This window comes from Arvicanthis niloticus, chromosome 1 (assembly GCF_011762505.2).
Source record: "Arvicanthis niloticus isolate mArvNil1 chromosome 1, mArvNil1.pat.X, whole genome shotgun sequence".
Taxonomy (NCBI): Eukaryota; Metazoa; Chordata; class Mammalia; order Rodentia; family Muridae; genus Arvicanthis; species Arvicanthis niloticus.
Window position 1 is genome coordinate 154326687 of NC_047658.1, and position 27624 is coordinate 154354310.

A 27624-nucleotide genomic window follows, 5' to 3' on the forward strand; every position below is an offset into this window, starting at 1 on the left:
GAGACACACGGTGAGATTGTTCTCTCCCTCAACATAAGCCAAGGACAAGAGCAGAGTGCTCGCCTAACATGCATTTGATGAGGATCTGGGCGTGGTCCTCTGAAGATGGGAATTACTAAGATTACTGAGCACACTCTGGCACCAGCAAGAAGTGACCCTGTGCAATGATCTAAAGCTGACCTTGCATTTCAGGCACTCACCAGGGACCTGAGGACAAAACACACATGTGCACACACATATATACAAACATATACACATACATATATAATATATAATGCATATATAATATGTGTGTATGTTTGTTATATTAATGTGTGTACATATGTGTATGTGCGTGTGTATATGTATCTAAATGTTTCCAAGCTGGCCTTGAACTTGCTATGTAGCCCAGGTTGGTCTTGAACTCATGATCCTCCTGCCTTTACCTTCATTGTATTAGGATTACAGGCATGTGTCATTGCGCCCCACTCAAATATATTTTGTACTTGAAAAATATTAAGAAGTTTCCCTATCTGTAATTTAAGGATTGGATCTATGATCGTCTCTTACAGAATAAAGCCATTTTAAATATTTGTGAAGCATATAAGCGTTCATTTGAAATTTTGTAAATTTACCAATTTATCAGAAATAATCCCCTGCACAAGGAAAAACACTCCTTGAACTATGCTTGCTCTTCCCTGTTGGCTACTCACACTCAACAATTCAGTCAGTCCAAACTCCCTCATTCTGTATAATACACATCATTCTTTTCTGGAAAGTGACTGTCAACTGTAGTCATAGGGCTATTCTTTGAGCTGGTTCTTTGTGCATCCGGAATCCCATTTGTTTTTTTTTTTTTTTTTTATCTCACTGATATTCTCTGGCCCATCAGGAAATTGAAAAAGCCTGGAAGATGGTGGACTCGGCATATGATAAGGAGCAAAAGGCCAAGGAGACCATTCTTGCCCTGAAAGAGGAAATAGTGAACCTGACCAAACTAGTTGAGCAGGGGTCTGGACTGTCAATGGATCAGGACAGCAAGTAGGTCAAAATCTTCTTGATAGTGTGTGAACTTGCCTCTGCCTTGGCAGTGTGCAGCAACCTGGTGCAGGCTGCCACAATTAGCTGGGATTAAAGTCATGCGCCACCACTGCCCGACTCCTGTTTTTATTTATTTTTAAGATTTGTTTGTTTTTTAAAAGTTTATCTGTATAGGTGTTTTGTCTGAATGTATGCCTGTGCACCACTTACCTGCCGGGTGCCCATGGAATCCAGAAGAGGGCATCAGATTCCCTGGGAATGGAGGTACAGGGGGTTGTGAGCCACCACATGGGTGCTAGGAATCAAAGCCAGGCCTTCTGGAGGAGCAGCCAGTGCTCGTGACCACTGAGCCATCTCTCTATGTTCCCTACCTTTTCTTTTTACGACTCCCTTTGTCCTCCCCAAAGATTATGTTACATCCACAATGGCATGCCTCACGGCGCTGTCATTTTTAGGTCTCATCTCGGCAGACATATTGCTGATACCTCATGGGTACGGCTCCCCTCTCATATACAGACGACACTAACTTGAAGCAGACGCCCTGGATCTCTGGCTCTCAGAATCTTTCTACCCACTCTTCTGCAAGCTTCCTTGGCTGGTCCTTCAGTATACAGTGGCATTGTAGATGTGTGAACTGGGATTGGAAACCCCGTGGCCAGTTGTTCTTTGCCTTTGGCCCAGCCGTGTTTCCTCCTGCTACAGACAAAGCGTCACTGTGTATCGAGAGCTACGCTTACCTGCAGAGTGTAAGGAGAGGAAGCTTGGAAGGCAGCTATCTCCCTTAAACTTGTACAGAACTGAACACTGGCCTCTCTTCCCCATCCCAGCACTCTCACCCCTCCTCCATGACGAATCCCTATCTTTCCTACCTGCTCAGGTTCCTACCATTAACTGGGATGCTCTTCCCCCTGCTACTTCTTCATCCCTTAACCTTTGTCTTGTCCATTTGACTTCCTGTGGCTGGTGCTGCTGCCTGGCCCACACCCCTATTCTCGGCTGGCCCTGCCTACAGCAATATGACTCTCTCTTTAGCCGTCCTTGCAACCCGAGATGTGCTTCTGAAGCATGCAGGCAGCCTCCTGCCCTCGTCCTTGGTTGTCTACCTATAGGATAGAGGACAGCTTCCTTAAGGTGCCATTCAAGACTTTTCAAATGTCTGCTGTAATCAGCTTCTCTAGCCACGTGCTGAGCCCTCCCTCACTCATTGCGTATACCTCCATCTTTGCACAAGCATTTCCCCCTAAGCTAAAGATGCCCCTTCTCTATTCTCCCCTTGATAAGCTCCTTTCACCCTTTAAAACCCATCTGGAACACCATCCTTACTTTGTCACCATCAGCATTCCTATCCTGGCTTCTCTCCAACTGCAGATCTCAGTGAGTATGGAAGAGCTACTGAATCTCCTGTTCCACAGACTCCAACATCTACTTCTAGTATGACCCTTGTTACATTGTATTAAAAGATTCCTTAAGATATTCCCATGCTGGTTAGTTTTGTGCTTCATTCATGTATTCATTCATTCAATCAATTGGACACAAGCTAAGTCATCTGGGAACCTCGGCTGAGAAAATGCTTCATTAGATTGCCTGTAGGCAAGTGTCTGGGGCCTACATTAATTAAATGATTAATTAAACCATTAATCATTGATTAATGATTGGTGTGGGAGGGTCCAGCCTACTGTAGGCAATATTGTCCTGGGTTGTAGAAGAAAGCAGACTGAGCAAGCCATGCGGAGCAAGCCAGTAAGCAGCACCCCTCCATAGTCTCTGCTGCAGTTTCTGTGTCCAGGATCTCGCCTTGAGATCTCACCCCGGCTTCCCTGCATGACGGATTGCAACCTGAGGTATTGCTACCCCCAAGTTGCTTTGGTCATGGTCTTTATCACAGCAACTGAAAAACAAACTAGAACAACATCTTTACCTACTTAAGCTTTGAGCTCCCGAAAGAAGAGAACTTTAGGAGAAGCCTTGCAAGAGTCTGTATAGCAGGGCACACAAAGTCCCTCACCAGGAACAGGTGCATTTCCTTGGCGCTCTTAACCAAACCTAATGTTGCTTGCTCCGTTTCTTGTATTTCTTGCTCTATTGGTCTAGTTTTGATGTTGTATGTACAGGCATCAGGGAAAGGAATAGGAAAAACAACCACATGGTCTCTGTAATGATGGACTCATGGAAGATCCACTGACGAGCCATGTGGGGGAGCTGGTGGTGACAGGAGGCATTTTAAGGAGAGGTGGAAGAGGGTGAGGAGTGTGGTGTGTGGTGCAGGTACCGCTTGGAGTCGGAGCTTCAACAGTGTGTTCAGTGGAGGTTCTCTCTCTTCAAATCAGCCTTAGAGTTGGGGTTTCATTTCTCCAGATGCATTTGGGCATGGGTTTGAAGGTTGCTTATGAAACACTTAGGTCATATCAAAGATACTGGTAAAATCAGTGCTGTCAAATTCCCATGTTTTGAGCCATCGCCTGGTGACTGTCAGCTGCAAGAATCTGCAGGGCATGATCTTAGCTTGCTGCTGCCTCCCTTTGGGTTTACCTTGCTGCAGAAGCCCCATAAGACGAAGAGCTACACAGTCAAAAGCAATAATTCCACAGGAAGTCATGGCTAGTCAGATGGAATGGATTTTGTAACGTGGGGCTGTTTGGCTTACAATTTGAATCAATGAGTATTATTACGGGCTCTTCAAAGCCCGACAGCATGCCTGGTTTTCCAGTTTGTTCTGGGGAACATTTTCTCTGGGCTTCACCCCTCGGGAAAAATTAATTTCTTTGGGTGAATGAGAAGAAAGCTGGTGATGCATATAATTTGGTTATATTTATGCTTTATTTTACACAGTTTTGCTGTCACCATAGCCCCCAGTGGATACATTAGATAACTAATTCCCTAAATTGACATTTCCACAGTGCTCATTTTAAGAGTTGACAATAAAGACTTGGTCTTACTGTAACAGATCCAAGTAACACAGAGATACAGGAAGAACCCAGGCTCCCAACTTTTCTACCAGAAATCTTGATTCTCAGACATTAACACGATTAGCATCTGTCTTTTTAGAAGTGTCTGTAATACACACACACACACACACACACACACACACACACACACACAGAGGCATACTTGTGCACATGCATACATACATGCACATCACACACACACACACGAGTATACTTTACTAAAAACAAAAAAGAATTTTATTGTATTTATTATTTTTTGTCATTTCTTTTTAGCAAACACCTCACAACCAGTTTCCATTCTTGTTTCTTAAGGCCTGAACAGTGTGCACCATGGACCTCTCAGGAAGCCAGACTTTGGGACAATGGGATGGACCCCCGAACAAATGGCCCATTAGTCTGACTCCTGTGTTCTTCCTGTTCAGCATTCGAGATTTACTGAAGTTCAAAGAAGAGGTGACAAAAGAGCGTGATCAGCTCCTGTCAGAAGTGGTGAAGTTGCGGGAGAACCTATCTCTGACCATCGAAAAGCAGCAGGCAGCAGAGCATGCCAAGGAGGAAGCGGAAATAACCATCTGTCAGGTCTGCCCACCACCTTCCGCTTCTGGAGGATGGTCTGTCCTTCCTGCCTCCTTTCCTGTCTAGTGCCTCTCTCAGATATAGCCCCTTATGTCCAAGTCAAATGTTCTCTGTACTTGCTTGTTTCTCTGGCCCTGTCTCTTGAGTCCTTTTTGCCCAGGGTTCTGTCTGAGTGGTCATTAAGGCCATGCATAGCTCTGCCTAAGGTTTGGGCTTAGGTGGTGTTCCTACACCAGTCACAGAGCAAGAAATCCCTTGGTCTTCTCCTTTATAACTCACAAGGTAAATCACAAGAGTAGAAGAAAAGACATTCTTGAGCATAAGATAACAAAAAGGTCTTTTCGGTGCTGGAGAGACGGCTCAGTGGTTGGGAGCTCTGCATGTTCTTTCTAGAGGTCCTGAGCAGGTCCCAGCAGCCAGATGGTGGCTCACCACCATCTATAATGGGATCTGATGCCCTCTTCTGGCACACAGGCCACAAGTGTACACACAGATAGAGTATGCATGCATATGCAATAAATAAAATAAATCTTTTTTTAAAAAAAGAAAAGGGCTTTTCATAGATTTTGGACATGAAGATGTAACCACAGTGTTTGGCTTAACAACACCCATGACCAAGTAACACAATTTCTTTTTTTTTTTTTAATAATTTATTTATTTTATGTAAGTACACTGTTGCTGTCTTCAGATACCCATATGAGGGCATCAGATCTCATTATGGATGGTTGTGAGCCACCATGTGGTTGCTGGGATTTGAACTCATGACCTCTGGAAGAGCAGTCAGTGCTCTTAACCACTGAGCCATCTCACCAGCCCATAACACAATTTCTTATTTCTAGTAACTGGCCCCTCCTAATGCAAAGCTGGATAGCCTTCTTATATTTAACATCCTCAGAACTCTGAGCATTCTGCATTTGGTTGATATTTATAATATCATCATAATATCATTGGTGAATTTGTTGCCTGCAGCTAGGGTGACCCTTCTGTTGTCAAAGTCCTGAAAACCAACACAGAACATCCCCGAACCTGTGAACTTCAGGCCCAGCATGACTGTCCCACAGAGGCTGTACCGTGGAACCATACTTCAGGCCAGATGCTCCGGACGCAGGTCTTGTCTGGTGGAGATCTACCACTGGGAGGGAGGACTCATCTCTTCTCTCTCTGCCTTCCCACACAGTTCCAACAAGAAATTCAGCATCGTCAGAATGAAGCTTCCAGGGAGTCTCGGAAGAAGGAAAAGCTGGAGAAAGAGCTCAGGCAGATCCAGTCGGACATGGACGGCCGGCAGTCGGAGATGAAGTCTATGCAGCAGTATATGCACAAGAGCAAGGAGGAGCTTCAGCGGCTGGAGCAGCAGCTCAAAGAGCAGAAGGTGAACGCCGCCTCCTCTCTTCTCTGGCCTGTTCTCCTCCCCTCCTCCCCTCCTCCCCTCCTCCCCTCCTCCCCTCCTCCCCTCCTCCCCTCCTCCCCTCCTCCCCTCCTCCCCTCCTCCCCTCCTCCCCTCCTCCCCTCCTCCCCTCCTCCCCTCCTCCCCTTCCCCCTTCCCCCCTTCCCCCTTCCCCCCTTCCCCCTTCTCCCTTTCTCCCTTCTCTGTTGAGGCCCACATTCTGCCTCAACACTTTTGCCTCAACGCTTTTGGGGCTAAGTGCTCTGGTCAAGAGAGAGAGAGGGGCTCTTGGGGCAAGAGATGCGAAGAATGGAGACAAGACAGGGCGTCTGATCAAGTCTCGTATCAAGTCTCTTTTATTGAAGGGAATTCTGAGCTATTTATAGGCTTTTGCCACATGCCTTGTAGGCGCGTGGATACCATGTGCCTTGCAGGTGTTGATATGACGTAAGCCTTACAGGCGTCTATAGCGTGGATAGCACATGCACCGTAATGCCTTGCAGGCTTGGATAGCACGTGCGCCTTACAGGCATGTATGGTGTAGATAGCACGTGGACAGCACGTGAACCGCATGTCTTGCAGGCGTGACTACCACATGCACCTTGTAGCTGGGGCCAGTAAACAGCAACACAAAATATGTGGGATATCAGAGTGTGCTTCAGCTGTTGTAGGCTATTGAAAACCAAATCTTTCGTCAGGGTATATGGTTCCAGATGGCTGCAAAGTTGATCTAGCCGCTTTCTGCTAAAGTCGGCTCCCAACACTTCTCCCCTTGCCCCCTTGCCCCCTTGCCCCCTTCCCCCTTCTCCCTTTCCCCTTCTTCCCTTCCTCCCTTCCCCTTTTCCCCTTCCCCCTTCTCCCTTTCCCCTCTTCCCCCTTCTCCCCTTCCCCCTTCCCCTTCCCACTTTCTCCTTCCCCCTTCTCCCCTTCCCCTCTTCTCCCCTTCCCCCTTCTCCCCTTCCCCTCTTCTCCCCTTCTCCCCTCCCCCTTTTCCCCTTTTCCCCTCCCCCCTTCTCCCCTTTCCCCCTTCTCCCCCTTCTCCCCTTTCCCCCTTCCCCTCTTCTCCCCTTCTCCCCACCCCCTTCTCCCCTTTCCCCTTCCCCTCGTCTCCCCTTCCCCCCTCCCCCTTTTCCCCTTTCCCCCTTCCCCTCTTCTCCCCTTCTCCCCTCCCCCTTCTCCCCTTTCCCCCTTCTCCCCCTTCTCCCCTTCTCCCCTTCTCCCCTTCCCCCTTCTCCCTTTCCCCTCTTCCCCCTTCTCCCCTTCTCCCCTTCCCCTTCCCACTTTCCCCTTCCCCCTTCTCCCCTTCCCCTCTTCTCCCCTTCTCCCCTCCCCCTTCTCCCCCTCTCCCCCTCTCCCCTTCTCCCCTTCTCCTCCACTCCCCTGCCCTCTCCTCCCCTCTCCTCTCGTCTCTCCCTTCTCTCTCCCCATCTCTCCTCTTCCCCTCCCTCCCCTTCCCCCTCTTCACTCTCCTTCTTTCTGCTAGGTTCTCATGTAGCACAGGCTGGATTCAGTGTGAAGCTTGAACTTTTGATCCTCCTGACTCCCAACTCCAAGCGCTAGGATCACTGGCAAGCACCACCTCACCTAGTAAGTTCGATGCCGGGGACAGACCTTAGGCCTTCTTATATGCTAGGCAAATCCTCTACCAACTGAACTGCAGCCCAAAGCCTACATTTTTGTGATTATTTTTTTCCTGGAAAATAGGTACAATTCAGTGGTCATGAGAGTTGCTACTTATTGGTGTAACTGGGTTTTGAATAAAAAATTTTTTTGTGTGTGAATGTTTAGCTTGCATGTATGCCTGTATACCACATGTATGCCTAGTGCCCTCAGAGGCCAGAAGAGGGTGTGAGATCTAAGAATGGAGTTACAGAAAGCTGTGAGCTGCCATGTGGGTTCTAGGCATCCAACTTGGATCCTCTGGAGAACAGCCTGTGCTCCCTAGTCACCGAGCCGGCTTCTCTCCAGTCATGGTGTTCCCAACAGATGGTTATGAACCATTTTCTTGCTTCTGACCCCCATAGCTACTCAAAGACAGCTCCCCCCCCCTTCTTCCTTTTGAGTTCTGGGGACTGAGGATCAGATTTTTACACACGCCAGGCAAGCACTCTGCCACTGAGCTATCTCCCACCCTTCTCTCTCTCTTTTTTTTTCTATTTTTATTTCTTATTTTGAGACAAGGGGCCTCCCCAGGTCGACACTTCTGATCTTGAACTTGCCATTCTCTCTCTTTGCAGTCAGCTAAGAAAACCAAGCATTACTGACCCCCCCCAAAGCCCCTGTGCCTCTCCTCAGCTGTTTTACCATCTCTGAAGTTCTAAGCAAGTAAGAGTTTTGCCCGAGCTTAACTGAAATGAACCACAACCTGGGCACACTCTCCTGTGTCTTGCTTTTGCCACATCCTGTTGGTTATGTCATCACCATGTAGTTATGGACCTGTGGTGTCCAGCAGGGAGGCCATCAAACCACACGTGACTTCACATTCACTAGTGACGTAAAATGTAACTCCTATTTGTGTCAGGGTTGTGCTCAGTGCTCAGTGTGGCCTGTGGGGACAGTATCAGCCCAGACAGATAAGCCTGATGGCATCCCTTCACGGTGCCCATGGACCATTAGTCCTCAATACTGTGGGATGAGTGAGTGGATATAATGAGTGCATTCATTCCTAACAGGTTTGAGTTTCAAGTTGAGAAAGCCATTCTTAATCTTTATGCATTTTAAATAGAGTCATGTTTCTAAATGTTCCCCCACTTGTGACCATTTAAGACTATACAGATATTAATGATTTTAATCAGTCTTTTCTCTTCTTCTCCCCTCATCCCCCAAGACACTGTTTAGCCCAGGCTAGCCTTGAACTTGCAATTCTTCTGACCCAGCCTTCCAAATACTGAGCTTACAGATACTTATTGCCCTCCCTTTTTCATTCCTTAAAGAAACAATACATTTAGTTAAAGAGTCTTTTCCTAAAAGTGGTTTTCTCTTATGAAGTTTGCTTCTGAAGGACTTGTCAGGGCACACAACACTTTTCTACTTGAAAAGTAGATATTAGAATACATTTTTTGTCATTTGTGCCTTATTAATTTCATATGAAGCCAGAATTCAAACGGATAATACACAGTGTGTGGTCTTCAGGAGGGGGAAAAATCCACAAGGCTTCTTTAAACATAAAATTAAAGACAAAGAAAGAAAACCCCAACTTTGGACACCTGGGTAAAACAAAGGTTTTGTATAATAGTACCTAGGATCCATATAAAACAAAATGTCATCTTTAGCAAGGTGGCTCCATTCTGTTTCGTTCCCAGGGATAGGGAACTGCATGTCTCTGTGATTTGTTTTTGCACACAAGGAAGGTATATTTAAAGCAAGTGCCTGGTTTCCCCCTTCTTCCTTCTGCTTCTTTGTTATCCTTCATGTCCTTAGCATTTCTCCAGCAGAAATAGTGTTTTCGGATAGAATCCTTTGTTGTATTAAACCACGCATGTGCAGAGCGGGCACTAACTACCTCCTACGCCCGCTGCTCCCCATTTTCGACTTAAGTTGGATTAGAGGGGAATTGTGTCTGGGTTAGTGTTGGAGACCCGTTCTGCTCAGGAAAATGATGGTGGCATGTTAATGCAGGATTTGCTTCTGAGGCCACAGCTTCAGAGTCCCAGAGCTGACAAAACCCATTTGAGTCTCCAGCTCATTTGCAACGATTATAGAAATTGTTGCCTATGCAAAGCCTGCCAAACGGCAAACAGACATTAAAATATTTATCCACCACCTGTGAACAAGACTTCCCAAAGGCTCTCAGAAAAAAAGAAACCCTGCTCACTGTGTTATTCATTAGAAGCCATCGGTTTCCTCGGTCATTTAGCACTCATTATATTTGAGGGCGTGAGTGCTTTCACTGGGGATAAGGAAATTTTCTGTAAGACGAAAAGGACCGTGGTTGGTATCTTCTAAGGAGGTTGTGGGGCCTCCCGTGTGCATTTGCAGACACAGTCCTCAGATTAGCAGGCATTAAACGGCTCCCTCACTCCCCACCTTTCAGATCCTGAACGAGAGAGCTGCGAAGGAGGTGGAACAGTTTCAGATGCGGAACTCGAAACTCCAGCAAGAGAACGAGCAGCACACTTTGGCTTGCGAGCAGCTGTCCCAGGAAAACCAGCAGAAGGCCCTGGAACTCAAAGTAAACACATTGTGCATGTCTGGTCCCTAGCGCTTCTGTCCTCAGTCCCGGTGAATGGAGGTTCGCCTTTGCCATTGGAGCCCTTACAGTAGTAGCCTGCATGAGAGCCTTGGTACAGAGAGGCAGGTGCAAGCCCACAGTGATCACTTCAGGCCTGGGGGAGCGGTCGAGGGGGGGAAGTGGGAGTCTGATGACTTCCTCTCTTACTTACAGAATTGATCATTTACACATGTAAATGGATTCTCAAGCAAGCTCAGATGCTCTCCCTGTAATTAGCCCTGCAAGCAACCAGTTGCCCAGAGCTAGAATCCACTCACCATGTGTACAATATAGAGTTTGCTGTTTGTAAGTAGAGGGTAGCGTGGGAGAGCTGCAGCATCGGCTGGCACTGTTGGGCGTTCCAGCATTGTAGAATCTTTTTTTTTTTTTTTTTTTTTTTTTTCACTACTGTTTAATACATATATTTCAAGCGGTTTTCCTGTTCTTCCTTCTCTCAATAAAGCCTGCTTGCACGTGAACACTGTATACTCATTTGACACTTAGGTCTGTATCACATGCCTTTGTGATTAACAGACAACTCTACATTTTTCACTTCAGTTCTGAAAGGGAAATCAATATTCCCTATTTTTATTATATCTGGGTAGTGGGCATAAAATAAATGGCCTACTAAGAATAGTGTATATATGGGAGTAGTGAGCCAGACTGCTTTTTTGTATTATAGTCTCTTGGAGAATCTGAAGAGGACACACACACACACACACACACACACACACACACACACACACCATAGATCCTGTTTTAAATGCATACCCCAAAGAAGAGATTTTTCCAGGATTTTTTGAAGTGTAACCATGGAGTCTGGATTAATGGCTACATAATGAGAACACCACAACATTGAAAAGGCTTTAAGATCAGCCAACTTGAGTCTTCTAGAGTCTAAGACAAAGAACATTTAGAAGAGTCTATAGTGAGCTGACTTGAAGCTTGTTCCTTATGATGCTGTAGTAAGTTGGAGCAGACATGAGATGGCCACTTAAGTCAGAGCAAGATGGTAGCCCCTGAGGTGAAATTATAGTAAGAAAAAAAATTATCTCACTAATTCTGTTCTTTGATAACATGAATGAGACATTCGACTTTTGTTATGTCCCAAAATTAATGGATTATGTTTCTAGCAATAACCCAGAGGTAACATGCATAGCTAAATTTCTCTTTTCTCTAGAGTTAAGGTGATTGCCAAAGATGTTGAATTCCTGGGACTGGAGTTTCCATGTGGGTGCTGGGAATCAAACCTGGGTCCTGTGGAAGAGCAGCAAGTACTCTTAGCCACTGAGCTATGTCTCCAGTCCTTGATGGCAATGTTTCTTTAAACAGTGAATTTAATTTGTAATGAAAAAGCCCCCAAGACTGGAGAGTTCCTTTGTTACAATGGTTTTCTGACATCTCTTGCCAATGTGTTAATTTGCTTATCCGTGCTACTGATCCCGCCACAGGTCTGTTTGCACATCTACAGTCTATCAGGCTCTGAGCAAGGATGACTCTCTGGTGTGTGTAACTGGGTTTCTATGACCCTGTGGGTCCAAAAGAATGTTTAAATATTTTATAGCAATTTAATAACCTTCTCAGAGAGATCACAAACTGCCAGTCGAATACAGCATTTGTATGCGGAACTCAAACACTTGTATGCGCATAACTTGGTATTCTTGCTAGACTTTGTAAATAGGTGGCAACTTAAAACATCAAGTTTTTTTTTTTATCAGCCTTTTTATTATTTTTATTTTATGCACCACATACTTTAGTCACAGTATGTGGTGCATAAAAGGCTTTCCATTTCTCTAGAGACTGAACATTGTGTGTGCTTTGATCCGGTTCCATGGATCAACTACACTGATACAGAAATCTCTTCTTATTGGCTCTGAATTTAGTCCATTGTTCAGCATCCTCAGCTAATTCTCTCCCCTAATACAGGCCAAAGAGGATGAAATCCACCAGATGCGCCTCGACCTCGGGAAGCTTAACAAAATTAGAGAACAGATCCACAAGAAGCTGCACCTGATCGATGACCAAAAGGCAGAAGTGGAACAGCAAAAGGAGACCCTGAAGAATCAGATCCTGGGGTTAGAAAGAGGTAACCCACTATGTCTTTATTTATAAGCATTTCACTGGTAACTACTGCCAATCCACAACCCGGGACTCTGTGAGAGGCAGAATCATGCCACGTGATATCAGATGGCATTCCAACCGGAGAGGCCGCTGTCTTCAATACCGTAAACTTCCTTTACTTACCAAATCCTTCAGTAGGTTTCTTTGGCACCATGTGGGTCTAACCTAAAGTAGTGTTCAGTATTTGCCACTGAAATAAATAACAACTGAACTCTTAGGTCTTTCCATAGAAGATGAGGAATATCTTGAAATCAATGTCCCTGATGAATAAGATCTGGGGTTGCTTGTATTTCAGAAATATTTGGCACAGAGTTAAGAGCTTACTAAATGCCGCATGTTATTTTCTGAACAACAATATAATTAAAAAATGTGAGATATGGTCAAATCCTGTGTGGCAGAAGCAGCTCGGGACCTGTAGAAAGAGACTCTTGAGTATGCATTCTGACTGAGTGATGCAGGAACACACACGTCTTAACACATGTGTCTTTTTAATTTCCTTACAGGATGTTGAGCGATACTCACAAAAGTACACATTGCCTCTCTGCAAGTTGTACAAAATCTAGATCTCTAGATGTTACTTTTAGACACACTTGTCAAGTAAGCTTTAGGACGTCCAGCTGCCATTTCCTTCCAAGACAGTTGGAGATGGTCTTTCGTTGAGTTGTAGCTTCAGGTTAGCTCAGCAGCTTCTCCATGCATCTACCCTGTAAAACTGGTACAGACCATGAGCTAACACTGGGTGTGTGGAAGACCTTGCTTTCAGGATGCCCTCAGGGTAATGAGGATTTACAGCCCAAAGTCTTCCATAATAGAAATGAAGAATAATGGAACTTTTAGAGCATTGGACAAATGAGACCAAAATAGCTCCATGTTTTAATTTTTGTATTTTTTTCTTGCTCTAATTGTAAGTGTTGAGATCAGTCTCCCTCCCTTTCCCTGCTTTGACTATGTGTGTGTGTGTGTATATATATATATATATATATATATATATATATATATATTCAGTATATATTCAGTTTGTAAGTGTTTTGCCTGAATGTCTGTATACCATGTGGATATCTGGTATCCTCAAAGGCCAGAAGAGCATATTGGATCCCTTGGGCTGGAGTTACTGATGGTTGTGAGCTGCCATGTGGATGCTGGGACTTGAACCTGGGTCCTCTGAAAGAGAAGCAAATACTCTTAACCACCCAGCCATCTCTTCAGGTCCCCCACAGATATTTTTAATCTATTGAGCATTGGATCAAATTCTTTCCCCATTGAGTCACATTTATAGAAGACAGTATGTTTCTTTTTCTTTTCTTTCTTCCATTTTCTTTTTGTTATTTCATATCTACTATTGACAATGTCCTTCCTTGGGGACTTTTGTCTGCTATAACATCTTGCTATATTGCCCAGGCTAGTCTTGAATTTTTGGGCTGAAGCAGCCTTCCAATTCACAGCCTCCTAAATGGCTACCTGTGTGTACCTTTTGATGCACCAAATCAAACAGCAGTGTTAGCTATATTGGTTAGGAGCATGAGCCCTTTCTATGTTAGGATTTCCTACAATAATATCCTAGAAATGACCTGCAAACCTTCCAGAATTAATAAGAAATTTCAATAAGGTAGGAGGCTATAAACTTTGTGTAGCTACCAGTAGCATTTTATTTAAAAAAAAAAAAAATTAGCTAGACTCCTGTTCCACAGTAGTAACTAAAGTAATAAAGTATCTATAAACAAAGTTACAAACATGTCTGTAAGACCCATATATAAAGAGCTACAGAATTCCTCCGAGGGGCATAAAGAAAGACTTGGCAAATGGAGGGATGTAACAACTTCTAGGTAGTTACATTTTATAATTCTACCTACAGATATAAGGGAAAAGATCTAAACAGCTCAAAGACCGTTGGCAGCCAGCTGGCTCAGGCTTTTACTCTCTCCTTTGCTAACCCTTAGTCCTGTGGCTGGCTGAATCTCTTTCCGTTTCCTTTCCCTGCTCTTTAGTGGGACCAGAAGATCCTTGAGTAAGAGTGAAGGTCACCTGTCACTGAACTCTGAGTAGTTGCTCAGCAACTGCTGAAAACATGAAACTTTTTTTTTTTTTTTTTTTAATTACTTTGGCTTGGTTACCTTCTCCCTTGGATCCAGTCTCCATTCATGATAATTTTTTCTGCCTGGTGATTTAGAGGTGGAGTCTTCAAAGAAGCAAGCGGAGCTTGATAAGAAGGCAATGGAGGAGCTTCTGAGAGAGAGGGACATCCTGAACAAGGTGAGCTTGTCACGGTGACGTGATGACGTTGCTAAATAACGCCTTCCCCTCACCCCGTGGTGCCCACTCAGAGTTGTCAGGGAAAGACTTTCCAGAGCAAACAGCAATGGATTAGGGTAACTAATGCTTTTCATTTTCCTCTGGGCAGCCGCCTGTCTGGCCTGAATTGAAGCTACATTATCGCAACCCAGCTCAAAGGGGCTCTGGAGAATTAGCATATACGCCAGGAGGCCTTTTCAGGGTGTTTTTAGATTCTGTTCTCATTGCTGCTGTGTTTCTTGGTATTCTAAGCAGTTCATCAAGTATCTTAATTTAATATCTATAATCTACAATATGACTAATCCCCAAATTACAGGTGTGAGTGCTAATTGAAATATGCCTTTGAGGTGTTAGGGAAGAAAATGACTGGTCGGTGAGGTAGGTCTAGCCTTTCTTTCTTCTGTCTGTCTTTTCAGAATTCTATGACTTACATTTAGGAAAATATTCTACTGGATTCAGTCCTTCACTTTCCCATTTCTTGTGGGTCGAGGGATCGAACCCAGGGTCTCACACACCATGTAGGATTTGGGTTTGGTTTCTTACCCTGTCTCTTTTGGTCTTCATGACAGTCTAAAGCTGATGGAGAAGGTTGGGGAAGGTTTTGCAGACTTCAAGCTTCCCCAGAAAGGCAGATTTTCTCTGCTGCCTTCCTTCCAGAGTGTTCCTTCTTCCTGTGACAGACTTCTGAGGGTTTGATCTTGGGAGGGAGAAGTCACAGGTCAGGATGGAGGGGCCAGGCTACTTCCAGGTAACAGAATGGTTTTAGCTCCTGGACATGCTTCAGTGTGTTCTCAGAAAAGAACAAGTTTTAAAAGAGCACGCTACATTCTCACTTGAAGTAGACAAGAGAATCTTCAGGAATGGGCAGATTAGATATTTCTATGGAAAAACATTCAGTAAGAAAATTATTGAAGTCTCTTCCCAATAGGTCAATAAATTATCCTTTATTCTGCAACCTTATGTCTAGGAAGACATTCCCTTGACCTTAGTCACCCTCCCCACTCTCTCCTTTCTTGTGGTGCTGGAAGGTAGAGCTTAGGGGCCTCACACAAGCTGTGTAAATACTCCACCACTAAGCCACATCTCCAACTCCGGATTTAGTTTTGAAACTCATCTTTCTTTATCCCTCACATTGTACACACCTTTGTGAATAGCTAGTAGGTTTTCTGCCCCTCGGGGCATGCAGCATAAGGGCTATTTTACATCTCTCCATTTGGTTTGCATCATAGGCTCCTCCTTCCAGGCAAGGTTTGTGGTTCAGGTTCAGTATTTTCCCAGGCTTCTGCCTGCGTGAGACCCAGTCGGTGTGCAATCAGCTTTATTAATTAATAGACTCTTTCCTCACTGATTTGAAATGCCAGTCTTCATGAAAAAAGTGACATTGTTTTGACAGTCAGTGTGGCATATCTATAAGTTCAGTATTTCGTGGAGTGACATTTATAAAATAAATGCTTCATCCAAGTACCTGAAAATCCAACTGACCTTGCGTGTTCTCTACATCATCACCCAGCTAATGTTTCATGAGCATCTTTCATGCTCTAGTCCAGTGGTTCTTCAGGCAGAATTGTACCTTGGGTTCCTTTAGGGATTAGAGAAGAAACTGTCGGGCGCATCCTGGAAGCCCTGGATCTGGTCCCCAGAAAGTTCCAGGGAGCCAGCTTGGCATTCTCAGGATGGAGCCTTCCTTGCTCACCATAAGCTTTCATGCTGATGTTTGAATTCATTTCTCTTTGACAAAGACTCTGTTTTCTGCTCCATATGGCAGGAAGGTGGCTGACACTATCCACTCCCGGGTAGACACTGTCTACTGAGCTGCAAAATTAAAATTAAGCAGGTCCAGCATACACACACACACACAAGCTCCCACACACACTCTCCCACACAATGAAGCCCTTGAGGGGCTCACAGATCCATTCATTTGTGCCTGGGGAGGTGAGCTCTCCCTCTTGGGAAACATGGCTGTCAGGATGCATGGTCCTTTGTCCCTTCTTTCTTAGGAAGCTGGACAGCCAGCCTAAAGTTTTCCTGAAGTCATCAGTACCTGAGTACATCGTAAAAATTGTAGGGGTGGCAAGATGGCTTATCAAGTAAGGGACCTTGCTGCCAAGTTTGACATCCAGAGTTCAATAGCTGGCACCCTCATGGTGAAAGGAGAAAACTGACCCCTTCTTGTTGTCCTCTGACCTCTATATGTGTGACAGACAAAATAAATAAATGTAAAAAATTGTAGATACCTGATTTCCAAATCCAAAGTCCCCAAATCCACATTCTTCTAAACAAAAGCATGGTTAGACCTATCATAGCAATATCCCAGTCCTTGGTACCAACTTTTGTATTAGTTAGGGCTTTACTTCTGTGACCAGACACCATGACCAAGGTAAGTCTTACAGAGGACAACATTTAACTAGGGATGGCTTACAGATTCAGAGGTTTGGTCCATCATCATTAAGGTGGGAGCAGGGCAGCATCTAGGCAGGCATGATACAGGCAGAGCTGAGAGTTCTACATCTTCATCTGAAGGCTGCTAGCAGAATACTGGCTTCCAGGCAGCTAGGACAAGGGTCTTAAAGCCCACACCCACAGTGACACACTTACTCCAACAGGGTCATACCCACTTATAGTGCCACTCCCTAGGCCGAGCACATACAAGACATTACAGTCCACTCCCTGGCCCCAATATGCTCATCCAAACACATGAGTCTATGGGGGCCATACCCAGCCATAGCATAGTAAAAAATACATTTAGTTCAACTTCAAAAGTCCCCATAGTTTATAGCAGTCTCAACAATATTAAAAGTTCAAAGTTCAAAGTTCAAAGTCTCTTCTGAGATTCATCCAATCACTTAACTGTAATCCCCAAAGCAAGACAGGAAACCAGCTGGGCAAACTCCAAACTCTGCATCTCCATGTCTGATATCAATGCAGTTTTCAGATCTCCAACTCCTTTTTCATCTTTGTTGACTGTAACAAACTTCTTTCTCCTGGGCTGCTTCCACTCCCTGTGAACAGCTTTCTTCAGCAGATAGCCCATGGCTCTGGCATCTGGAACATCCTGTGGTCTCCAAGGCAACTTTAATGTTACAGCTTCTTGTTTCAATGTCTAGAATCCATACATGATCTTCTGGGCTCCTCAAAAGGGCGGACGTCGCTTCTCCAGCTCTGCCCTCTGTAGCACTCTAAGCTCAGGTTGATCCACTCCACTGCTGCTGCTGTTCTTGGTGAGCATCCCATGGTACTGGCATCTCCAATATACTGGGGTCTTTCCCTGTAACTAGGCTTCACCAATAGCCTCTCAAAGGTTCTTTTCATGGTGCCAATCACCTACAACTGAGGCTGCACCTTCACCAATGGCCTTCCCTGGCCTCTCACAGTGCCAAGCCCCAGCTGCTCTTCATGACCCCTTCATGCCTTCAAAACCAGTACCACCTGGGTGACTCTTACACATTACCAAGTACAGCAGCAGCACAGGTGCAACCTTGGCTATTTCTGGAACACGGCTTCTTTGTGCTCTCAGCAAACACTTCCCAGAAGATTCCACCTCAGTGATGCTGGTCTCTTCTTAATCACCACTAATTTCTTAGCTCCAGCTCACCAGCATCAATTGTCCTTTCTGTTTTTCACTCTAAAGCCAGAGCCACATGGCTGAAGCTGCTGACTTCTGCTGCTTGCAGAAGCTCTAGCTTTCTGTTTCTCAGCTCCTTCCTTGTCTAAGCTTGGCTGTCCTGGACCTTGCTCTGTAGACTGGCCTTGAACTCAGAGATCTGCATGCCTGTCTCCTAAGCACTTGAATCAAAGATGTGGTCCACCAAGCCTGGACTTAAGCTTTTCTTCACCTAGAACTGGACTCAGAGTTCTGTTTGTCTTTGCCTCCTGGGATTAAAGGCTTGTACTACCATGCCTGGGCCTAAACTTAGCTGGGTGGGACCTTGCCCCAAGGTAACTACTCCCTTAATTCAATTTAATATCCTTGAACACAGGAGTCAGCTCCATTTCACTTCCTGGTGCCCCTTTACTACTACATATTTTGTGTTTTTTCTTTCTAAGCTTGCTGTACTTGTTCAAAATGCTCTTCATGAAACTTACACAGAGAACAAAGTCTCTGCTGGGTCTTTTCTGAGATTTCCTTTGTCAGTGTAATTAATATAAATAAATCTCTTTACCTTAGCCTCAGCTGGATTCTTCATACAAGGTCAAAAAGCAGCCACATTCTTCACCAAAATTCCACAAAAACAGTCTCTAGGCCACATATTGAAATTCTCCTCTGAAACCTCTTGGGCCAGGTCCGCACAGTTTAAATCACTTCAATTAACAAAGTCTTTTATATCCATATTAGGATAGCCCATTAAGCCCAATTTAAAGCATCCCACTGTTTTTCAAATCTGAAGTCCCCAAATTCACGTCCTTCCAAACAAAAACATGGTCAGGCCTATCACAGCAATATCCAACTCCTGGTGCCAACTTCTGTGTTAGTTAGGGTTCCCAGCAGTAGCTGGGAACAGGCATCATGACCAGTGTAAGTCTTATAAAGGATACCATTTAATTGGGGATGGCTTACAGGTTCTGAGGTCCATTATCATCAAGGCAGGAACATGGCAGCATCCAGGCAGGCATGGTGCAGAAGGAGCTGAGAGTTCTACATCTTCATCTGAAGGCTGCTAGCAGAATACTGGCTTCCAGGCAGCTAGGATGAGGGTCTTAAGCCCATGCCCACAGTGACACACCTACTCCAACAAGGCCACACCTTCTAATAGTGCCACTCCCTGGGCCTAGCATATACAAACCATCACGTCCAGTTTAGGTGCTTAGGTTTGGTGGTTCAGTCTTCACAACATAAAGATCAGAGCTGGAATGGAGGTGGGTTCCAATCTTGGCTCTGCTACTTCCTTGTGGTGTGAGCTCACCGGCACATACCTTTATCCTTTAGGACACTGTCTCCCACTGCTAAACAGGGAACCCTGAAAGTCCTATTTGGGATGTAGTGGTTTGCTAGTGTGTTAAAATGTGCCTTGTGCAAAATTCACAAAACAAACTCTTCATAATCATAGAGCAATGGATAGATAGATAGATAGAGTGATAATTTTGATTCATACCAAATACAAGGCATCTGGTTGTTTCAGATAAAGGAACTGGGATAAACTGAATCCCAGGTTCCTGAACACGTGAATAAGGCGCCTGCTTTGTTGCCATTGTTCTTTAGAATATGCTTAAGGCAGTCAGTGCGACCCAGAAGCAGGTGGACCTGGTGAAGCTCCATGAGCAAGCCAAGAGGAACCTGGAGGAGGAGATCCAGAACTACAAGGATGAGGCCCAGAAGCAGAGGAAGATCATCTTTCAGCTGGAAAAGGAACGGGATCGGTACATCAACGAGGCCAGTGACCTCACTCAGAGGGTAAGCCACGCAGTGGTGCTGTAGTGAGCAGCTACAGTGTTCTGTATTTCTGGTCACCACCATCTGTGGTGGGATGGTTTGTTCAAATGTTAGCCTGCTTTTTGCATTCAGATTTAGGTCTTGGTCAGAGCCAGTCCTGGGCCAAATGGTGGAATGGACCATTCTCCTGTTCTCTCTTCTCTTGTTTGTCTTTTCCCTTTGTCCCCTCTCCTTGTGGCTCCCTCCTCTTTCCTGCTCCTCTGCTGCACAGCAACCCCCACCCCTGGTTTGACAGCATCATGTTTCTGGCATTGTCTTAGTGAGGGTTTTCTTGTTGTGAAGAGACACCAAGACCACAGCAGCTCTTACAAAGGAAAGCATTTAATTGGTGCTAACTTACAGTTTCAGAAGTTCAGTTCATTATCATCGAGGTGGGAAACATAGCGGCATGCCGGCAGACAGGATGTTAGAGGAAGAGCTGAGAATTCTACATCTTAATCTGCAGAGAGCAAAAGGAAACTGTGTGCCACACTGGAGATAGCTTGAGCATATGTGACCTGGATGCCCACCCCCAGAGTGACATGCTCCCTCCAATGAGGCCACACCTTCTAATAGTGCTACTCTCTACGGGCCAAGCATTCAAACGCACGAGTCTGTAAGGGTCTTACTTATTAAAACCACCACAGACATTACCATTTTTCAACCCTCTCATCTCACCTCATGTCTGTCTATGATGGTCTTGTCTCATTAGAACATGGAGGCTGAGCATATTAGGAGAAAGACTACCTCCTGTCCTCATTGCCCCCAAGTCACATCTTCAAAAAACCATTTTGATTTTAGAGGAAGGGTGAACCTCTAACTCTACTGCTGGGGGAAACCCACGCTTTGGGGAGCTGACTTCTAGATGTCTCCTTGTGAACTAACTAGAGGAAGAAGGACATATCGACAAGGGGGATCAGAGATTTGGGCTTTGTTTTCTTAGCACATAGCTGGCATCAGATAAGGCCGGTTAAACAGTGACTGTCTGCAGTGTACTCTCTGGTAAGTGGCCTAGATCAGAGATTCTTAAATTATTTATCCTCACGAAGCCTTTGTGTCCAAGAATTTTTTTTCTTGAACCAAGCTACATAGAAATATAAATAAGTATGTAAACCAAATATTGACTGATAATAAATCATAAGTGTATTTCTAAGCAGTTCATTGGTATACATAGATTGTTACCATTTCTTAAAGGTGAAAGCCAATTTGCATGCTAATGAGATGGATGTACTTGCTTAGTTTAACATACAGAATGAAATCTTGGTTGAGTATTTAATACTGTAGAACATAAAGCATCCTTAATGTTTTTCAGAGTTGATAGCTACTTTGATTTTCATAATTGTCAAAGCTGGGAATGCCACTTCACATAAATATGTCATACAAAATGGCAGAAATATGTGTAAAGTCGTTTCAGAAACTGTTGGAAACTCTGTCCTAATCCTAACTCAAAATTCATGTAATGATTATTTTTAATGCAATTCAGGTCAGCCACTCAAACAGTAATTTTAAAAACCAAACATTCTAACAATACAATTTACAGATATATTGATGCTTACATGTTGAGGAGTATAGAAAAATATCAAAAGCCTTTGTTTTTCATAATTAAAAGCATCCTTTTCTGTAAGGATAGAAAAGTTTGTGTATATAGCAAAAGCTGCTGGAGGCCAGCACCAACAGGGTCAGGCACACACACAGACACACACACACACACACACACACACACACACACTTTGGATGGTCCTGACCTATCGCCAATTTCACAAAATAAAATAAATATGTATACTTATGTAAGTATGCACATGTATACTTACATACATACACATACATACATACATACATACACATATACCTACACACACACACACACACACACACACACACACACACACACACACACACTTTGGATGGAGCAGAGCCCCAATAGCCACACTTTTTATTTTCTCAGCCTTAGACAACAATTTTTAATAAAATCACCTCATAGATAAAATGTTACACAGAAGGGGAGTTACAGAAGGGTGCTGATAGTAAGTTCAAAGTAGTATTTCATTCTGTACGCTCATTATAAGTTCAAAGCAACAGTTTCACCTGGCCTTGCTTTATCATAGTGCACATCTGTGGCTTCATCCTTGGACCTGACCTAGAATGAATGTTTTTTTCTTGATCACGAATTTGTCCCAAGCCTATTTATCTTTTTATTGTAATTTATGAAAGCTCATTTTATTCCGTATTATGCAGCCTTTACTTACTATTCTATGAGGAAGGGGCACATTAACTTTAGCACATCCTTCTGGCAAAACAACTAAAACATCTTCTTACACTTTCTTCCTAAAATTATGAATTTTAACTCTATAAAGTCATTTAATCATCTGAACAGCATTGATTCATAAAAGTCAGTCTTCTTGTTGGTCTGTAGGAAATTTGCCCAATAGGGTGGGCTGATGCCCAGGAATTCTTAGACTATGTATTAGTGGAAGGAAAGACATACAAGTAGCAAGAAGCAATCCTGAGACCGAGTCTCTGGGGCTGTGCCTCTCCAGAGCTTACCTACTGCAGCTACGCAAATGGTGAGACATCTCCAGGAGACTCATTTGCTTGCCGTAGCCTTTCCTAGATGGCTTCTGTCAAAAAAGCACTGTAATTTGTGACATATAACAGTTTCAGATCTGGGCTAAGAGGCTCCAATCAGTGTTCACTGGTACTGAGTGCTCTGACATGCATAGCACAGAGTGCGCATGTTCAGAACCAAGGCTGTAGCAAAGCTACAAGATATGTCACAGGCAAGCGCCATCAGAAGCACCTGGGGTTCATCGTGCCTTTGATTTCTAATTAATTTTTTTTAAAGATTTATTTTATGTGCATGTACCACGAGTGTGCCAGATGCCTGAGGGGGCCAGAGGAGGACACTGGGTTCAGTCGGACTGAAGTTACAAATGGTTGTGAGCCACCATGTGCATGCTGGGAACTGAATCTGGGTCTTCTGTGAGAGCCACACGTGTTTGAAACCACTGAACGATCACTCCAGCCCCCTCTAATAATTTTGGTTATTGTGCTTTTGGAAGCCTGTTTTTGTATTGTTGTGTTCCCCCCTCCTCTGCCATCTCCCTGCCTCCGACTTCCATGTGGGTTTGACCCACAGTTTTGCAAGACCGTCTAGAACAGAGACCAGGGATGGGGCAGGTGCTCAGAAAGGTGCTATGATACCAAGAAGAGAATTTGGGGAAAACATTCATTTAATCTTTTTTTTCCCTCCCCCTAGCAAAATGTTGCCTACTACAGAAATGTTAGCTCATCTTCCTGCTTGTCAGTCAAATCCACTGGGAATTCCAGTGTTGATCAATGCACTTGAACACTTAAGCCTTGCCTTGTTTGTTGAGTGAACTCGTAGAGATGACAGAGGAACAGCAGACAAAGCAAAGTATATATGCAGAAGGGAAACAAACACTGGAAAGAGAAAATTAGCCTTTCCCCATGGAGAACAAACTGAGACTTACAGAGGCAAGTCAAGGAGTACCAGTGTAGTGTTGCAGTCAGCCCCAGTAAGGTCTCCAAAGGACACTCACACTCCTGAGCTGGGGTCTTTGGAGTAGAGCACGTATCATTTCTGACTAATGGTTGACCCGTTTATGTACCCTGAACAAAAGCACCGCCTACTCAGAGGTGGAAATTGCACAGTGTAGGATCTGTGTCAGCGTTTGTTTCCATCTGCATGCACTATGGCAAATAACCCCTGTGTGTCCGCTCCATAACAACAGAGACCCGTCCTTACATGAACTCTCTATGAGGATCAGCCTCAGCCCTGCATCACAGGAGGGTAGGGATTCTCGGGTCTCTCAACCCAGTAGTCCTCTGGGAGTCTCTCCAGATTCAGCTGTCAAGGGTTGGCGTGGGGTCTGCCCGTTCACACACCTGACATCATGAGCAGGAGCTGGGTTGCGCTTAAGGGAGACCCTGTGGGATGAGGCAGTGCACAGACTAGAACATGAGAAATCAAGAATTACAATTCTTTCTTTGTGGAAAACTGTCTCTCTCTGCTCCAGGCTGTTACCACCACCACCCCTGATTAGAGCCAACTCTTAAGAATTCCTCCATGGCTTCAAAAAATATTTTTAAAAATTTGAGACAAGGTCTTACTGTTCTTTGCTTCTACACCTGGGCACATGGTGAGCACTAAGCAAGTTTTAAGTGGGGACATGGTGATTTTTTTTTTAAGCTACTGCCATTTCCATATAGGGTGGCAGGTTTTTCTTGGCTCCCCTGCAAAGGAAGATTGTTGGTACTGAGGTTTTCTGTCAGCCATTTTTCACAGTTTCTGGTGTTTGAAGTAGATGGAGTTACACAAGATCTTACCCAAGCAATTTCAGTATAAATTCCTTAAATATTGTTTACCAGCTACAATCTTTGTGTGTCTTGCTTTATTTATCTTCCAACACATATGGACACATAACATTACACACCCTCACTGATACAAACAAAAGGCTCTATGCAATGCATTCTGTCTATAAGGCATTGGGAACTAACACCCAGGCTTGGAGGAAATGCCATGAACTGGACATTAATGTTCGTTACAGCCATTACACACACACTCCAAGAGTATCATCTTGACTTGGGAATTTCTCTTGTACAAACCAAATCTAAGGAAAAATAAGGAATGGAAAGAGTTTTAATAAAAGAATGTTCTTCCTGGTATAATTTAGAATAATGAAGAATAGAAACCAGTACCCTGAGAGGTTAAACATACCGTGTTGTGCTTATCCGATTAAGTAGCTGTTGCGATGATTGTGTGTAAATATCAAAATGGGAAGCATGTTCATCACGTGACCATGAGAAGAATGCAGACTTTTGCAAAGAGCTTTAATTTCTATTTTATTTGTGTGTATACAAGAGGGCCGGAGGCATTTATTTGGGAGGTGATTGTGAGGATTAAATGAAATAATACTTTTAGAGTATTTGAAAAACTCAATGAGACGAGTCCTGTATAAACAGTAAAGAAGTAAACACATCTGCTTGACAAATAAGCCGGAGCTTTTCTTCCAAGTGGTATTTGAGTGGCGTTATTCAATGTCCAGAAAGTACAGACAAGAGACTAAGATAAACGAGGATTTTAAGGCCAACAGAGGTGAACTGCAAAAGACCTAGGCCTCCACTCATGGGCTCTTAAATTTGCTTCATCAGGTACATGGCCCGAGAGAAGCTGGAAAGTGGCTCAACATCTTTCCCTGTTTCTCTTCCATAGCCAGGGTTGGTGTCACCTAGGAACTATCGTCGTCACTCTGAGCAACAGTCAGGGATCTGGAGGAGGGGCAGGAGGAGTAGGAGGGATGTCTAACGTGTTTGTGTTTATGGAGGTTGAACATTCCTCCAGTCTGCCATCTGTAGGCTGGAGGCCCAGGAAAGCTAGTGTGTATGCCAGTGCGCATGCGCAGGCCTAAAACCAGGGAGCTGGGAGTCCTTCAAAGAGCACAACCAGATTACGTCTGACACCACGGTTCGCTAGTGAGAAATAGTATTTGGTGAAGTACCTGATACTTGCTCTGGTATGAAGGGTACAGTTGTATCAGACTATGGGGACATTTGAAAAGGCGCAGTGAATGGGAGGGATTAGGGTGCAGACAGCGGTGGGAGGAGGTAGGGGGACTGAGAAGAGCAGGAGGCAACAGCAAGGCCAAGCATAGACTTGGTTCTTCTAGAAGAGACGGTAGTAGGGTGTTGCCAGGGGAGGAAGTCTGTGGCTCGGAAGAGGGAGGAACCAGTTTTGGCCTTAAGATCTTCCTTGATCTCTGAAGTATAAGCCCTCAGTGATATCTGTTGTATTAACCCCGTGCCTGCCATTACACTTGGAGGGTAGGGACTCGGGCAGACAGGTGTTGAGGAAAGTAAGGAAAATGAGAACAAATTTGCCTGTGTCTGGGCACACGGGTCTATTCTGTTTCAAACAAGAGCACTTCCCAGCTCCATTAGGAAGGTGAAGGTGGTGGCGTCAGTGCGAGAATGTAGACACCAAGACAAAGGGCGGTATCTGAGAGGTTGACTGTACTGTGTCTCATCATTCGTAGGCAGAGGCTTCCAAAGTCCATGACCTACTTTTTCGTCTGCCCTCGCTCAGTCCGTGTGATATGCTGTCTGTGGTGCTCTTTTCCAGATTCTGCTACTGATTTTCATTTCACTCTTATTCCTGTTGGGAGGTTGTTTTAACAGAAAGAGAAATGTCAGGAGGGGGTTACAGACACGGACTCTACCCCTATTCTGTACTGTAAGCGTTTTCTGTGCTCCTCTGAAGGGGCCTGCAAACGCCGGCAGCTAGGATTCCCTGACTGTAATTAAACTTACTAGACTTGAATGTGATTGATCTCAAGAGTTGGTTTGGGGCATCTGAAAGTGTAATCACTTAGCTAACCTACAGCCTAACAGCTGCCCCTCTGGCTTCGCTGATACCTCACTTTAACAGGGACCAGCTTGGTGACGAGAAACTGGGCTGATGTACTACATCCCAACACATTTAATACACTCGGGGGTTATGAACTTCTGCGGGACATTGGTTTGAATGCTTTGCACCAGAATGAATGGAGTCTCAACGCTTAGAGATAAATTGATTTGCAAACCGTCTTCTCCCTCAGCTCCAGTACTTCCTGCCTCTTCATTGTCTCTTTCATCCCCTCGCTATGGTGATGGATTCCCATGAGTCTCGGCTTTAGGAATCCAGACGTGAACTTGCGATTCTGTGCACTGTTGTGTGCAGAACGATGGCCATGTTACTTGGATGCTCAGAAAAAAAGAAATGTCCTTGCCAGCATCCTTTCTCTGGAGCATTATTCTGCCCATGCAAAGGATCGTTCTTGTTATAACATCTCTCAAAGTGATTGAACAAGCAATTTTTTTTTCCTGTTCTCTGATGTGCTGCTAGATATTCTGAATGCTGATGATATGGTTCAAAGCAGTTCCAATCTTTCTGCTTCACTGACCTAGTGAGGGTGATGTCTTATCGTAAAGAGGCTAAATGTCAGGATAAGTTAGTCTGTCTGTCTGTCTGCCCCTCCTTCCTCCCTTCCTTCCTCCCTTCTTCCTCTCTCTCTGTCTCTCTCACCTCTCTCTGTCTCTCTCTTTTCTCTTTCTGCTCCTTCTTCTTCTCTCCCTCCCTCCCTCTTTCCCTCCCTCCCTCCCTCCCTCCCTCCCTCTTTCCCTCCCTCCCTCCCTCCCCCTCTCTCCCCTTCCTTCCTTCCTTCCTTCCTTCCTTCCTTCCTTCCTTCCTTCCTTCTGTGCTTACAATCAGATAGCAGATCCACTAATGAGTACCTTGTATAGACTTTATATTTATTCCTAACATATATTCTAATTACTGGGTTGATATCTTATAAAGATGCCTCCTGTTTATTGTTAAGAATCCAGCAATGCAGACTATAGCAGATTGTAGCAGCACTGGATGAGGGAACAGAATTTCTTTTCACTGTGGACCATCCACATACCTTTCTTTCCCCAGATATTTTTACCTTCAGTTTTTACATCTTGCTCCTCGAAACCCCAACAAGCCACCCAAGCCACTCCTCTTGAGCCTGCATATATTTGTAGTCTGGGCATTTCTGTCTGCACCAACTGAATGATAGCAATAGGCAACAGTAATAAAAAATGGCAAGATTTTATCAAATGCTTTGCATAACTCTTAATTACACACAGC

At 44.5% G+C, this 27624-nt stretch overlaps 1 protein-coding gene and 1 long non-coding RNA gene across 2 annotated transcripts in view; one reads left to right on the plus strand and one right to left on the minus strand.

Moving 5' to 3' along the window:
* Positions 1–27624, plus strand: part of Cfap58 (cilia and flagella associated protein 58) — a 94998-nt gene that overhangs the window by 5445 nt on the left and 61929 nt on the right. Inside the window, exons 3-9 of the mRNA XM_034516683.2 lie at positions 872–1020; positions 4388–4544; positions 5719–5913; positions 9962–10099; positions 12065–12224; positions 14427–14509; positions 19746–19937. Coding sequence (XP_034372574.1) covers positions 872–1020; positions 4388–4544; positions 5719–5913; positions 9962–10099; positions 12065–12224; positions 14427–14509; positions 19746–19937 — 1074 coding nt within the window. The remainder of the gene's footprint in view (positions 1–871; positions 1021–4387; positions 4545–5718; positions 5914–9961; positions 10100–12064; positions 12225–14426; positions 14510–19745; positions 19938–27624) is intronic.
* Positions 12855–14498, minus strand: LOC143438454 (uncharacterized). Its single transcript, XR_013107274.1, has 3 exons — positions 14371–14498; positions 13308–13420; positions 12855–12971 (listed from the first exon to the last, which is right to left on the minus strand). It is a non-coding gene; the product is annotated as an uncharacterized LOC143438454 (long non-coding RNA).